Source organism: Cheilinus undulatus, linkage group 5 (genome assembly GCF_018320785.1).
Source record: "Cheilinus undulatus linkage group 5, ASM1832078v1, whole genome shotgun sequence".
In the NCBI taxonomy this organism is placed as follows: domain Eukaryota; kingdom Metazoa; phylum Chordata; class Actinopteri; order Labriformes; family Labridae; genus Cheilinus; species Cheilinus undulatus.
The window spans coordinates 1,953,090-1,967,901 of record NC_054869.1 but is presented as its reverse complement, the minus strand read 5'-3'; the positions used below and the strand labels follow the sequence as shown (position 1 = coordinate 1,967,901).

The 14,812-nt window shown below is 40.3% G+C and overlaps 2 protein-coding genes across 2 annotated transcripts; both read left to right on the top strand.

Annotated features, from left to right (window-relative positions):
* Positions 1–1,847: 1,847 nt before the first annotated feature.
* Positions 1,848–9,870, top strand: LOC121510300 (rabphilin-1-like). The gene is made up of 2 exons (XM_041788280.1): positions 1,848–1,934; positions 9,369–9,870. The coding sequence occupies exon 2, from the start codon at positions 9,383–9,385 to the stop codon at positions 9,773–9,775; it is 393 nt and encodes a 130-aa protein (XP_041644214.1). The 5' UTR covers positions 1,848–1,934; positions 9,369–9,382; the 3' UTR covers positions 9,776–9,870.
* Positions 9,871–10,974: 1,104 nt separating this feature from the next.
* On the top strand, positions 10,975–14,364 carry LOC121510314 (perforin-1-like). Its single transcript, XM_041788302.1, has 2 exons — positions 10,975–11,142; positions 13,703–14,364. The coding sequence occupies exon 2, from the start codon at positions 13,716–13,718 to the stop codon at positions 14,109–14,111; it is 396 nt and encodes a 131-aa protein (XP_041644236.1). The 5' UTR covers positions 10,975–11,142; positions 13,703–13,715; the 3' UTR covers positions 14,112–14,364.
* The last annotated feature ends 448 nt before the right edge of the window (positions 14,365–14,812 follow it).

Sequence of the window (14,812 nt, the reverse complement as noted above, 5' to 3'; positions counted from 1 at the left end):
TGGAAACTGTGGCAACCAGTTGAATTTAATGTGTATCTGTAATGTGAATACAATACAATAACTTTATTTATCCTTTTTTTTTCCTTTTTTCCTCTATGTTACCATGGAAACATGTAAAAATCCAAGATGGCAGCATCCATGGAGGGGACCCTCCATGAAGGTTTATTCTGAGTTGTTTTTTTTTTCAAAATAGCTATTTTTGAATTTAGATGACTAAACACTTATTTAGGTAGACTGTCTTAGAAATGTTTTGCTTGATTTTACCAAGTTTGTTCGGCTAAATGCTACTAGGCTAAATATTACACAAGGCACCTTAAAAGGGATACTACAACATTTTGGCAAATTCACCCATTGCCATAATCCCTATAGTCTTAGTAATAGGTTCATTTCCTTTAGTTGTCGGCGCAAGCCGTTTCTAGATCTGGGGGGACCGATATATCAGCTGCACAGCTAACGCTTATGGAAGCAGGCAGAATTTTTTGCTTTCCCTCATCAAACTCATCAAATTTACAATCCAACAACTCCAAAACGCTTTCGTGGACAAGTTGTGACCTGTACATTCACCACGCCATGAAATAATCATGGAACATTACGAGACAGAGATGTTTTAAAGTTAAATGCAAAGCCGGAACTACACTCCAGACATGGCTGCTGCACTGTGTCACTCCGCCCAGTGGTTTACTCAAGAAATAGTTCCAAGTATTTGCTTGATGTGTCGTAATGTTACATAATTATACATTATTATTTCATAGTGCGGTGAATGTGCAGGTCACAACTCGTCCATGAGAGCGTTTTGGAGTTGTTGGATTGTGTATTTGATGAGTTTGATGACGGAAAGCAAAAATTCCATCTGCTTCCATAGTGTTAGCTGTGCAGCTGGTTTAACGGTCCCCCCAGATCTAGAAACAGCTTGCACTGACAACTAAAGGAAACAAACCTATTACTAAGACTATAGGAATTATGGCAATGGGCGAATTTGCCAAAATATTGAAGTATCCCTTTAAGTCGGTCCTTTCAGACTGTTAAATTTTGCTTGCTTGAGATGCTAAAAGAGAATTAACTATTGGCTCATCTAGGATAATTGATATCAATGTTCCAGCTTGTTTAAGATGGAGGACACTTCACTGTGATCTTGTATATTAATGACCCGCAGCAGAGAAATGTTATTTGAAGATGTCCAAAGTCCTATAACAAAACGTGACTGCCTGTTACTATACGGATACGAAGCTAATAACGTTAGCTAAATATGCTCCTCTAGGTTATCTGAGGTCATTTCTTCACCTTATTCTCTGTAGTAGAGGGCGGAGAAATAATAATATTATCCCTTTTGAGGTATAACAGATGAAGTTAACATCTTTAAATCTCCAAACAGTCTAATAATTACATTTAGCATGTAGTTTCTTTGCCCATTCAGTCCCATTTAGACAGAAAGGACTGGAAGTTGCGCCCACATTTCTCGAAGTATCATGGGAGTAGGAATAAGGTGGACAGAAAACAGTCAAAAACTGTAGTACAAGCTGTATGACAATAAAAATGTCAAATATTCAGAAATATAGTTTGAATAGATGGTTCCAGATGCCGACCACAGCAGATGAATAACACTGTTCCATGGAGTCCATGAAGATGCAGTAGCAGCTTTAAAAAGACTCAGGAAGGCCATGGTTACAGTCAGGAGTCAGGGTCAATGTTTGTGCAAAGTTTGGAGAAAATTCCTCAAAGTCGTCTTGAGGTAAGGTGGCCTGGCCTTCACCAGCATGGACTACAGAATCAAAGAAAAACAACTGGATCTATTTCTTTGGTTGCATAACGCTGAGAGCGCAGCAGGCTGTGTTGATTTGAAGGTTGATTTTTTTTATCAGGTAGATACGAGCTCCACCAGCCTTTAAATCCACGGATCAGGCTCAGAGGTGACAAACACGCTATCAAGGCTAAAGGTAAGCCTTCATTTATGAGTCTTCCTTTTCTATGTCAGAAATATGATTCTTTTTAATGTCTATGGTTGATGGTGATGCACTTATATATGTAAGAAAATGGCTAAAATTAATCATTCAAGCTTGTTGAATTAGAGATTATCAAACATCTTTATCAATAAATTATCCATGTAAAGGTTCTCTCTATAGCTGCAGTAAAATACTAAATAGTAATAAAGTGAGTTTGACTAATAAAACATAGTCAAATAAATTTATCCAAAAATCAACAAACACACTGAGAGGCAAAGAAGCTGTTTGAGGCTCCGTTACTCATAAATTTTATTTTGAACATAAAAACTTCTTGTGCACATGAGAAACTTCCTCGAGCATATCAAACTTTCCTCTTACCTTAAACTCATTTCTACACCGCCTTCCAAATTATTACGCAAATGAGCAAATGATTTTTTTCTCTGATTTTCCTTAATAGTCAATGCAAATGACAGTCAGTGTAATTTTCAGGTCATCAACGTTCAGATTTTATTGAACAATGATAACTATTTTTATTCATGAATAAAAAAATCTAAATGCACTGTTCCTCATTATTATGCACAACAGAGTTTCAGAACATTTTATACGTTGTAGAGAACTGAAAATGGTCATGTGTTGAATCTGCAGCATTAGGAGGTCATATTTACTGAAATCAAAGCTATTTCAATCTAAAACATCTTAACAGGACAAGTTCCATGTTAACATAGGAGCCCTTCTTTGTTATCACCTTCACTATGCAATAAGCCTTTTTCTATAAACTTCACATGTCTAAAATTGTCCTGTAAGTGACTCAGCCTAAATACCACAAAATACTGTGATTTTTTTTTAAAGGTTGAATTCAAATCAGTTACTAAAAGCTTGTTCAGGTTCTGGTCCACTGTGAACTGTCAGGCCATGACTTCAGTTCCTCAGTCCAGCCATCATTTCCCTCAAACATTCCTTATAACCAGACCTCATGTCCACTTAGCAAGGGTTCATGCCTCATTTCTTTTTAGAACTGTTACTGTTGAGCATTATTATCATGCACTAGATCCTCATCCATTGAACTTGTGAGTTTTTGGAGAGTTTCTGCTTGAATTTCTTTGCAGGATGTCAGAATATCCTCCCAGAGCTGCTGTTTTGATGTGAACTGCCTCCCACCCTCATAGATCTTTAGCTTGAGGATGCTCCAAAGGTTCTCAGTAGGGTTAAAGGTCAGGGGAGGATGGGGGCCACACCATGAGATTCTCTCCTTTTATGCCCATAGCAGCCAATGACACAGAGGGAATCTTTGCAGCATGAGATGGAGCATTGTCATGCTTGAAGATCATTTTGCTACAGAAGGCACTGTTCTTCTTTTTGTACCATGGAAGAAAGTGGTCAGTCAGAAACTCTAGATACTTTGCTGAGGTCATTTTCACACCTTCAGGGACCATAAAAGGGATCTACCAGCTCTCTCCTCATGACTCCGCCCCCTCCTTGCTGACGTCACAGCCTTGTTGGGACATGGTGGCCATCCACCAACCATCCACTACTCCTCCATCTGGACCATTCAGGGTTGCACGGCACTCATCAGTAAACAAGACAGTTTGAAAATGAGTCTTCATGTATTTCTGGGCCCACTGCCACCGTTTCTGCTTGTGAGCATTGGTTAGAGGGGGGCTGAATAGTAGGTTTATACATGACTGCAAGCCTCAGGAGGATCCTACACCTTGAGGCTGGTGGGACTCCAGAGGCACCAGCAGCTTCAAATCCCTGTTTGCTGCTTTGTAATGGCATTTTAGCATCTGCTCTCTTAATCTCATGAATATGTCTGTCAGAAACCTTCCTCATTATGCCTTTATCTGCATGAACCCGTCTGTGCTCTGAATCAGACACACATTTCTTCACAGTACAATGATCATGCTGAAGTTTTCCTGAAATATCTCATGTTTTCATTCCTTGTCTAAGGCATTACACTATTTGAGGCTTTCAGCAGCAGAGATCCTTTTTCTTTCCCATATTGCTGAAACCTGTGGCCTGCTTAATAATGTGGAACGTCCTTCTTAAGTAGTTTTCCTTTAGTTGGGCTCACCTGGCAAACTAATGATCACAGGTGTCTGAGATTGATTTCAGTCAAAGAGCCCTGAGACACAACACCATCCATGAGATTAACTGAAAAATTAAAGAATGTTTATGACACTAAAATCCAATTTGCATAATTATTTGAGAGCAGTATAATGCTGAAGTACGACAGCGAATCTGTCTTGTAAGTTTGTAGATTTATGAGACGAAAACCCTAGTTTTTGAGTTTAAAAAGTCTTAAATCTACAGGAAAAAACTGTTGAGTTTGAAAAGTCAGGGTGTTCGGGTTGTAGCTCATGTATGTAGTAGGGATGTGTCAGTGTGAATGAGCCGGTACAACAGATTCAGATCCCGCCTGAGAGCTGTTTTATATTTGTCTTCTTCTTATTGATTCTCTCTGTGTCCGTGTGTTCATCGCTGCTCTACCACAGACGTGATGGTCTAACAGTGATTTATTTCAGGTGTGTCATACAGGTGAGCAGACTTCATCTGACCCACAACTCAGGAGACAGTAGACTCTGAAAAACAATGACAGCATGCTTTCATTCATTTGAAACTAATGGTGAGCTGAGCCCAAATGAGCCGGATCGCTAAAAAGAGCCAACGTTCCCGTCACTAGTAATAACAATAACTCTGATGTTCCTGGAACCATCAGATGCCAGAGGCACAGACACTAAACACAGGCATGGACCATAGGACTCCTGAAGTAACCAATGATACTTTCTACTGGGATGGATCCATTAAGAACTACTTCTGATTTTGGGCCAGAATCCTCACATTACCGTTAGCATCCAGACTTTGAAGAGACATCGCTGTAAGCGAGAGCCCAGGAGAAGAAAACATACTGAAACCATCAGGAGACTCCGATCCAACCAGAATTAAGAGTTTGGCTCCACATACTGACCACTTGTCTGAGTATTTAGAACAGGATGGAGAGTATGTGCTTCAGCTCATTCCAGACTACCCATTAGACATCTCAAACACAACAACACTGAGGTTAGTGAAAATGTTGAGTGGCTAGTAACTCTGATGAGCAAAAGAGCTATAGTGAAACCCTGCTGGAGAGCTTTAAAACTTCCCACTGAGCATGCTCTTTGTGAGCTCCATATTTTCTTTTTACTTCACAGGAACATAAACTCAAACCAGGAAGACACAAACCATCTCATATTCTCTTTTAGTCTCAAACATTCTTGTGAGGGTGTCAAATTTCCATGTGTATCAGACATTTCCTCTGCAGTGTTTTTTCACTACATTGGTGATTTAAACGTAACAAATCTCTGGAATTCTGCTCTAAACCTGTATTTATCTGGTTTTATTTAAATGAACTTGATGAGCTCTTTCCAACACGTGCTCCTTTATTCTAGAGTGATACTCAACATGTGGCTCTCTTATGTCTACATTATTATTCCCACACTTAAACAGTAGGCTTGAATTGTCAAACTTAATTTTTTTTCTGTATATTTCCATTATTGCTACTTTTTACCCCTTTAACCATTTTTGCCTCTTCTAATCCATTTTTGCTGCTTTTAGCTAATTTTTCCACTCAAATCCCATTTTTTCCCTTTTCACCAGTTTTTGCCTCTTTTATTCTGCTTTTCACAAATTGCATTTTTTCCTTTTGTTGCCACTTTTTGCCCATTGAAGGTGCCTCTTGCCGTAACATGTCACTTCTTCTCATTTTCCCCAACCTTTTTGCTACCTATTGCCAATTTTAGTCACTTTTCACTCATTTTCCCCACCTTTTGCTGCTTTTTACCAATTTTAGTAATTTTTTCATTCATTTCCCCCCATTTTTATTGTTTTTTTAAACCAATTTTAGTCATTTTTCTCTCATTTCCCCACCTTTTGCAGCTTATTGCCAATTTTAGTTATTATTAGTTAATTTTGCCACATTTTTACTACTTTGTTTTTTAACCATTATTGCCACCTGTAAGTCATTTCTTGTCAAGTCTCACCCATTCCTGCCCTCTTTTTCCACATTTTTTGTCACTTTTCACCTACTTTACCCCGTTCACCCATTTTTGGCCAATTTTTTTTTTTTTACAGCTTTTTGACCTTTATTGCCAGTTTTAACTCTTTTTTTGCCACTTTTCACCACTTAGATTGTGGCTCTTGCAAAGGTATTTTCAACAATGTGGCTCATTGGTTGAGCAGTGACCCCACAGTGGTCACTGTTCTAGATATTTTAAAGATCGACGTTTACGCCCATCCTTGGAGGGTTAAATGAACCAATCACAGGTTGAAGGCCTCGGATGGCGTGTTTTTCACCTGTAGACATGTGAAACAGTCCAAACCTCAGCAGGTGTTCTGGAGCTAAATTTTCCCACTCGCCTCCTCGAGGATGACGAAACATGAGTGGGGACAGAACAAACATGCTGGTCTTATCTCTGACCAGAGGAGCGGGGGGAAAATAAACCACACCTGTTCAACAAGAATCTAGTTTAAGGTCATTTTATAATGATTCTGTCTGTTGGCGGTTTAGGTTTTTCTGTCTGTCAGCAGAAATGTTTGAGACAAACAGAACTTGGTTCTCACTGCAGGCCTCTGAGTTTGGATGTTTAGTTTGTTCACATTTAGCTCTTAATCTGGTCTGGATGAGGACTGCTGAGTAAGCAGGTCCTGAGCAGGCCGGAGGGTTCATCCCTGAGAGCAAAGCCAGCTTGTTAAACAGACGCGTGATCTGACCGAGACCGCTACATTGACGGGACTCTAAGGTCCCATTAAGGTCCTAAGGTCCTCTCCCCTTGGTTCCCCTGTCAGGTCTTTTGAAATGAGGGCTACATAGCTTATGAAACAAAGATTTTTCAGGACCACGTCAAGGGGTGTGATGAATTTCCCACCATGCACTGTGTTCACTTCCAAAATGGCACAACGGACAGCGAAGGAGGCGTGTAAATGTAGATTTTCTGCATATACCCTGTTTTAAATAATCACCTCACTCATTTTTTAAGGGGCAGACATGGGCTTCCATACACAGACAGCTTCCTCCTTGGACAGAAATCTCCAGACATTTCAGTCTCGTATGATTGGTTAAGAGTTCAGAGGTTTTAGGACAGGGTGTTGCACCACAGTCACAAACGACCTTCAACAAAGATAGTGATGTGAGATGGGTCACTCCTCATCAACCTCCACTCAGAAAACGAGGTCATGTGACCATGAATCAACAACTACTGTGTTCCAAAAACTTGTTCAGATTTCTTATGAAACTCTGCCATTAAAACCTTGCAGTGTGCCTTAATGTTCATGTCGGGATGTTAACCCTCCTCTGAGCACACAGAGCCCTAATGACCAGTGAAATGTTCTTTGGCCAGGCTCCGCCCACAGATTTGAGCCCTGCCAAACTCAGAGGATGAGCCTCCTCATCCAGATTCCCTGATATCGCGGCCTGTGTGTTGTATCAGTAGCATGCTGGAAAGTCTGCAGATTTCCTTCAGTCTAGAAATGGAAATGTAACCATGATGATCTTGGGTCTGAGAGTGTGTCAGTGGCTTCTGATGTTTATTTGCTACTTTCATCATTTTTTTACCAATTTTTTTCTTTTCAATACTTTTTTCTGCCCATTTTTGCTACTTTAAACCTTTTTTTTGCCTTATTAATTTATTGTTGCTTCTTTTAAATCCCACTTCACCATCTTTTGGGCCCAATTTTGGTAAATGGACTTGACCACTCACAGTGCTGTTACACCGCAGGTCACACACACATTCACTCCCATACACTCCATCATTCATTCACTGATGCAGACTATGGAGAAGTGGCCATCCCGTTTGTACGCTTTCATAGCCATTTACACATCAGCATTTGACTGGAGGAGCTGGGGATCGAACCACAGCCTCTGAGACGACTGACACTGAGCCACAGTCAACCATCTTTTAAGCCAGGGATGTCAAACTCAGTCACAGCAGCGGCCGAATTCTGAATCTGGGTCCAACCTGAGGACTGAGCAGGGTCCACATTTAACCAGAAACTGTCAACCTCATTTTCACCAGCAATGAATTATGGGGGAAAAAACCTTAGCACTGATGATAAAGGATTTTGAGATTGAAAAGGTCAAAATGATAAGTTTAAAGTCTCAAAATCTGAGATAAAAATTCAAACTTATGAGCTCAAAATGTCAAAACCTGGCATTTAAAGTCAACATGTTTTTAAAAGGCAAATATAGGAGATAGAAAAATGAAATCATGATTCTTAAGAGTCAAAATATGAGATAAAATCAAAATCATCAGTTTGAAATGTCAAAGCATGAGAAAAAAATTGAAATTTTTAAATTTAAAGGTTATAGTTTAAAATTTTACAACTTAAAATTTAACGTTGAAATCTGAAAGGTCAGATTATGAGATAAAAGTCAAAGTAATGAGCTAAAAAGGTAAAAATGTGAGAAAAATTCATAATCATGAGTTTTAAAGGTCAAAATATTACTTAAAATTTTAAAACTGGCAGTCTAAAAGGTCAAAAAATAAAGTAAAAAGTCAAAATTGTGAATTGAAAAGGTCAACATGATATAAAAAGTCAAAACCATAACTGTGAGATGCAAAATGAAGAATATGAAATAAAAACAGAAATGTATTTGACCTCATTCTGGACTTTTTACTTGAACTTTTTCTAATTTTGAGACTTAACAAGGACATTTTAGATCGTCATGGTTACGTTTACATTTTTAAACTGGAGGATATCTGCAGACCAGTGGGCCAGTTATAATAAAAATATAATAGGATCTGATGGACCTGGTGGACCAGGTGTAACTGTACCACGATTTGGCCCCCTGGCCTTGGATTTGACACCCCTGTTTTAAGCTTTTTTGTTTGTTTGTTTAACTCATTTTTGCCACTCATCAAGCCTCTGTTGACCTACTTTCACCACTATTAAACCTTTTTTTTAATTAATTTTTGGCCCTTTTTTGCTGCTTTTTGCTTATTTTTTTGCCACATTAAACAGCCTTTTATTTCCGTTTTAAGAAAAGGAGTGTACATTTTGAATAACTTTACATGAACCACTTCTTTGTGTGCACTAAAAACTTTCCTGTGAGCATGCCAAACCTTACCTGAGTGTGCAAACTTCTTAAAACTTCATGAACATGTCAAACTTCCTCTGACTGCACAGAACTGCACTGTGCTGGTAAAACAGTCACATTCAAATGAATAAAGTTTCCTTCTGTGTTGTCAAGACCAGGTACAAATTTCTCCTGGTGTAAAAGTTTATTTTTTAAAAAGAAACCCTTCTAAAAACCTTGATTAAGTTTTTAAAATGCATCACAAACTTTACATTTCTAAGCCCATGTCTTTAGGGGTTTGTTAAAATGTGACTGGTGAAAAAGGTGGAAAATGAAACTCAGAGTGTCTCTGATGACATCGTGTTCTTGTCTCTCTTCAGCGTCCCGTGCAGTCATGGCCTCCTCTCTTCCTCTCCTCCTGCTCGTCGTGTGCACCCTGAATGTGGCCCAATCTCAGATCCGGGTCTTTGACCTGCGGGCCACCGGTCTGCCCTCAGACCTGCTCGGAATCTCAGACGGCTACGTGACCATTTACTGTGCTTCAACCAGTCTGGGGAAGACGTCCGTCCAACACGACACCATCAACCCGTGGTGGCCGGAGGAGTTCTCCTACTACAAGGCCAAGGAGAACGACCTGCTGAGACTCGAAGTTCACGACAGCGACTTGCTCTTCGACGACCTGCTGGGAGTCTGTGAGCGTCCGATCAAAGTGGGCACTCACAGCCATGACTGCTACCTGGCAGAAGGCGGCACCCTCCATTACTCCTACACCCTCCAGGGACAGTAGCAGGTGTAGTTCGGCTGCCACCCTGGCAGCGTTTGAAACTTTGACACGTCCTCAGCTGAAAGTCCTGTCAAAGAAATAAAAATCATGTACAAGCAGCCTGAACGTCTGGTGTTTTTATCACAGTGTCCAATATCAGTGAGTTCATCAGGGTCTAATTCAGAGGTGTCCAAACTTTCTCCTCTGAGGGCCGCACACAGAAGTATGGAAGCATGTTGGTTAAGACGTTAATTAAAGAAGCAGAATAAAGGAGGCGCTAGGGTGGAGGAGGGCACCAGGAGCAGCTTACAGAGAGAGTTACAGAGCGTGGCCAGGCGAGAGCATGAGAGCGAGCTTAGAGCAAATCAGCTGGCCATCAGCTGACTGGGGCAGACCTTGACTCCAGACCTGCCTGAACGCTTGATTTAATGGCTGATGAGGAAAACAGACAATCAGTTTCAGGTTTTTGGGATGTCAGTTGGACTCCAGGGGGCCTTGTTCGGCCTGAGCTACCACTGGCTCATCCTCCTGAACATTTGTGGTACTGCTAACTGCTGCTGAAACTCATCAGGGGGTTAGGAAACAACATATTATTATGATTTCCTATAGTTTTACCATGTACTGAATTGTTCCAGTTTAGTAGCTTAGTCCAGTATTAAATTGGCCCACGCCCACGCCTGCGACTGTGGGCCACATTTGGCCCCCAGGCCATAGTTTGGACACCCCTGGTCTAATTGATCATTTAGCCCGATTACAAGGTTATTAAATGACCCCTTGCCCTCTGTGGGTAAGATCAGACAAGCTCTCCTTCCTGTTTAGAACAATTCCTCGACGGACTTTTACTGATGTTTGATCAGGAACTTTTCTTCAGTGAAAGAGTGAAACCGTTCTTAAGTTGTTAGCTATCCAAAGGCCGTATCAACAAAGGAGATCCATGATGGTTGGAGCCGACACATTTCTGACAGTTCTGGTTAGAGAAGAAAATCTGACCATTCAAATCCTTTATTTATCATGTTTTTTATTCAGGAGACAAGCTAGCCAATTTCTGAATGTTGTTAAGAATATAAACAAATTCACATCGGTCCAGAATGGCCAGAGAAACATGGTAAAGACTGATTTTTGTTATGAGGGTGAAGGGACTACATATCCCAGAATCCATCACAGTCTGATTGTTTAGGACTCCTCCATTTTCAGGCCTGTGTAGAGGCTGGTGGAGTCACTGTTCTGTTTCAGGGACCACTCAGACCCAGCGCTGATGTTTGCTGCTGTTGTGTAACGCTGAGAGCGGAGCTTGTGGCGTGGGCGGTGAGAAAAACCTGATTGGAGCTCCGCTGGCCTTTAAAACATCTGGAGCAGCGGACCACCTGAGAGACAAGGCGTCTACACTGCAGGTAAGAGCACACCTGTTAGCTCACACTTCCTTCTTTATTAGTTCATACCTTTAGATTAATGAAGACTCTTCATGCTCTTTAGAAAGCTAAAGGGTTTAACACAGTCACAGTCTTTTATGTCTTCATCTCCCCAGAAAAGCCCATTTTTAGCCCATTTTGACCACTTCTTGTAGCAAGTTTTTGACCATTTTTGCCACTTTTCATCAGTTTTAGCCTTTTTTATCCTGCTTCTTTGCAATTTTGCAACCATATAAGCTACCTTTTCCATTGAATGCCAATTATTCTCACCTTTAAATGGCTTTTTGCCCATTTTAGTCACTTTTCACTCCTTTTTTTGCTGCTTTTTGACCACCTGTAACTCAATTCTTTGTGAGTTTGCACACATTGTTGCCATTTTTAACAAGTTTTCTCCATTGTATGCCTCCAAACCACTTTTTACAACCGTCCTCCTCCCCAGCTCCTCCTTTCCAGAGCAGCCACATGTGAATAACAACCATAAGTGCAAATTAAACAACTGCTAATTATCCAAGGATCGGCAGGGTTTGTTCGTTTGTTAGCAACGTAACTCAAAAAGTTATAGACAGGTTTAGATGAAATTTTCAGCATGACATCACTTTTAGCCACTTTGATCCTGCTTCTTTGCCATTTTTGACAATATAAGCTGCCTTTTCCATTAAATACCAATTATTCTCACCTTTAAACAGCTTTTTTGCCCATTTTAGTCATTTTTCACTCATTTTTTTGCCACTTATTGACCACCTGTAACTCAATTTTTTGTGACTTTGCACACATTTTTGCCACTTTTTACTCAGTTTTCTCCATTGATTGTCTAAGGGGCAACCCTTAGCCCCCATTTTTGGCCCCTTTAAACCATTGAGATTGTGGTATTTTCCAAGCATTTTGTCTCTCTGGTTGAGCCACTGGTTTAACATGTGCTCACCATGTCATTTCTGATGTCCTAATGCTGTAATACAAAAAGATCAGACAGATTTGAAAATGTATTGAGACTTCCTTCTGAGCTGTGTCCATAAAAAAGACAGAGAGCAGAAAATGAAATGAATATTTGATCCTGATATAATATTATTTTAATCCATGTATTACAGACATTAGATCTACAAACTGGTCTTTAAACAACATCATCTTGATTCCTTTTTATTTCTGTGATTATTTTTCTTTACATATTGCATAAACATACATTTAAAAATGATAAATCAGTGATTATTATTTTGTAATTAATCTCCAGTTTTGTCAGATTGGTTTAATTCCTCTATCTTGCATTCAGAACCTTTTTGTGTTGTGTTGATAGAATATTTGGTTAGCTCCACACTAGAACTAGCAGTTATATTTGAAGATTTTCAGAGAAAAAGAGAAAACATGTTTAGGCAAACACAAAGGTTTTTTTTTATTTTACTCTAACAGTCGGAGAACAAGTTTCTTTACAAAGAAAAGCCACAACAAGAAAATATCACAAATAAAAGTGACTTCATAGGTATTAATTAGATGACTATGTACGTAGTAACAAGCACTCTGATTGGCTGAGGCAATAAGGCACAATGAGTCAGAGTTAGGCAGACATCCCAGTTCGGCCTCATGCTACGAGGCTAACGCTATGTTTGAGCGGCGTTACTCAACCAAAGAGCCAAATCACTGAAAGAGCCACAATCTAAGTGGTGAAAAGCGGTTGAAAAGTGGTGGAAAGAAATGGATTAAAGTGGCAACAAAGTTAGTTAATGAGTTTGATGGCATTTTCAGCGGTGGAGTAGTGGAGAGAAAAGGTTTGGGGGGAATGTTGATACTGGGAATGTGAGACGCAGAGAGATTGAATATTAAGTCTTTTTTTGAGTGCCTGAGGGGCTAGAGCGCTACGCTGGAAAATGGAGAAGAATAAGGACCTATTAAATAGTTTTTAGTGAGCTCCTTTTTAAAAGTGACAAAAAATGGGTGAAAAATGACTGAAATGGACAAAAAGCATGAAAGAGTGGCAAAATGGGAAATTAGTAGCATTTAATAGCAAAAGGCAGCTTAAATGGGTGAAAAGGGGCCAAAAAATTGTGAAAAATGGCAAAAATTGGATAAAACCGGCAGAAAAAAGTGGCAAAAATAGGGAACAAGTGATATTTACTGGCAAAAGGCAGCCTAAATGGGCGAAAAAGGGGCAAAAAGGAGGATAAAAGTGTCAGAAAGGGGAGAAAAGTGACATAAAGAAGTGGCAAAAATGGGCTTAAAGCAGCAAACACTGGGAGAAAAGTGGCAAAAACGTGGAGAAAAATGAGTGAAAAGTGACTAAAATGGGCAAAAACCAGAAAAACGGTGGGATAAATGGGAAATTCGTAATATTAAATTGTAAAAGGGTGGGTGAAATGGGTGAAAAGTAGAAGAAAAAGGCGAGGAAAGGGGCAAAAAAATTGCAAAAGATAAAAGTGTCAAAAATGGGCTAAAAGCAGCAAAAATAGAGTTTGACAATCACAGCCTGCTGTAAGTGTAGGAAACAAACTGATAAAACTGAAAATGTTGGTGGTGTTCCATTCAGACATTAATCAAAGGTGTTGTTCCTCTTCAGCGTCTCTGAAGCCATGGCCTCCAACCTGTCGCTCCTCCTGCTGCTCCTCTGCGGTCTCACCGCCACTCACGCCCAGCTCAAGCTGTTCAACCTGCGGGCCAGCGAGCTCCCCTCCAACCTGCTGGGAACCACCGATGGGTTTGTCAAGGTGTTCTGTGGCTCCGCCTCTCTGGGTAAAACCTCCGTCCGCAACAACGACCAGAACCCGTGGTGGGGGGAGGAGTTCTCCTACTTCAAGGCCAAGGAGAACGATGTCCTGAAGCTCGAGGTGTTCGACAGCGACATCCTGTTTGACGACCGGCTGGGCGTCTGCGAGAGAGAGATCAAGGTAGGCACCCACGAGCACGACTGCTACCTGAAGAAAGGCGGGACCCTCCATTACTCCTACACCCTCCAGGGGCGGAACTAGGAGACCAAGAGCGATCACCAGACCAAAGTTTTACTCTATAATGCCACCACCACTCAGCACCAAGAGAAACAGAAGTCCAACATCTCAACACTGGAACAATTTTAGACTTCAATTACCCAAAAGCTTGCCAGCTAAACATCTGCACATGGTTGAAATCATCCAGATACGCCCAGCAGAGACATTGGCGGTGTATTTGTTCAACTCTGACCACATTATTACCCATAATCCACTTAAAACAAGCTTTGAATCACAATAAATTATCTGAACATTTATCCGTCTCCTTCTTGTGTTTTATTTCTTTATTTCTCAGGAACAAAATTATGACACCAAAAAGAAGAAAAAATCCTCCAAAAATATCCAGCAGTGGCAAAAAAAAAAACCCTTGCAAGAGCTCAGCATTCAGCTAGGAATGATCTAGAAGGATCTAGTGAGGGATAAAATCAGCCAAACCAATTTCTGTCAGTTTTAAACCCTTTCCAGCACTTTTTCTGCCTGTTTTTGCCACTTCTAAACCAAATCTTGCCGCTCTCTGCCTATTGTTGGCTCTGCTGACACATTATCACCACTATTAACCCCTTATGCCACTTTCTGAGTCTCATTTTACAATTTCATATGCACATTTTTGCCAGTTTATAACTTTTTATGCCTCAGCTTACACTTTATTGCCAGTTTATATCAATTTTTATCCCATTTCATCAAAT

Excerpts from the sequence above, each read along its gene's own strand:
- LOC121510300 (XM_041788280.1), top strand. The coding sequence starts at position 9,383 with ATGGCCTCCTCTCTTCCTCTCCTCCTGCTCGTCGTGTGCACCCTGAAT.
- LOC121510314 (XM_041788302.1), top strand. The coding sequence starts at position 13,716 with ATGGCCTCCAACCTGTCGCTCCTCCTGCTGCTCCTCTGCGGTCTCACC.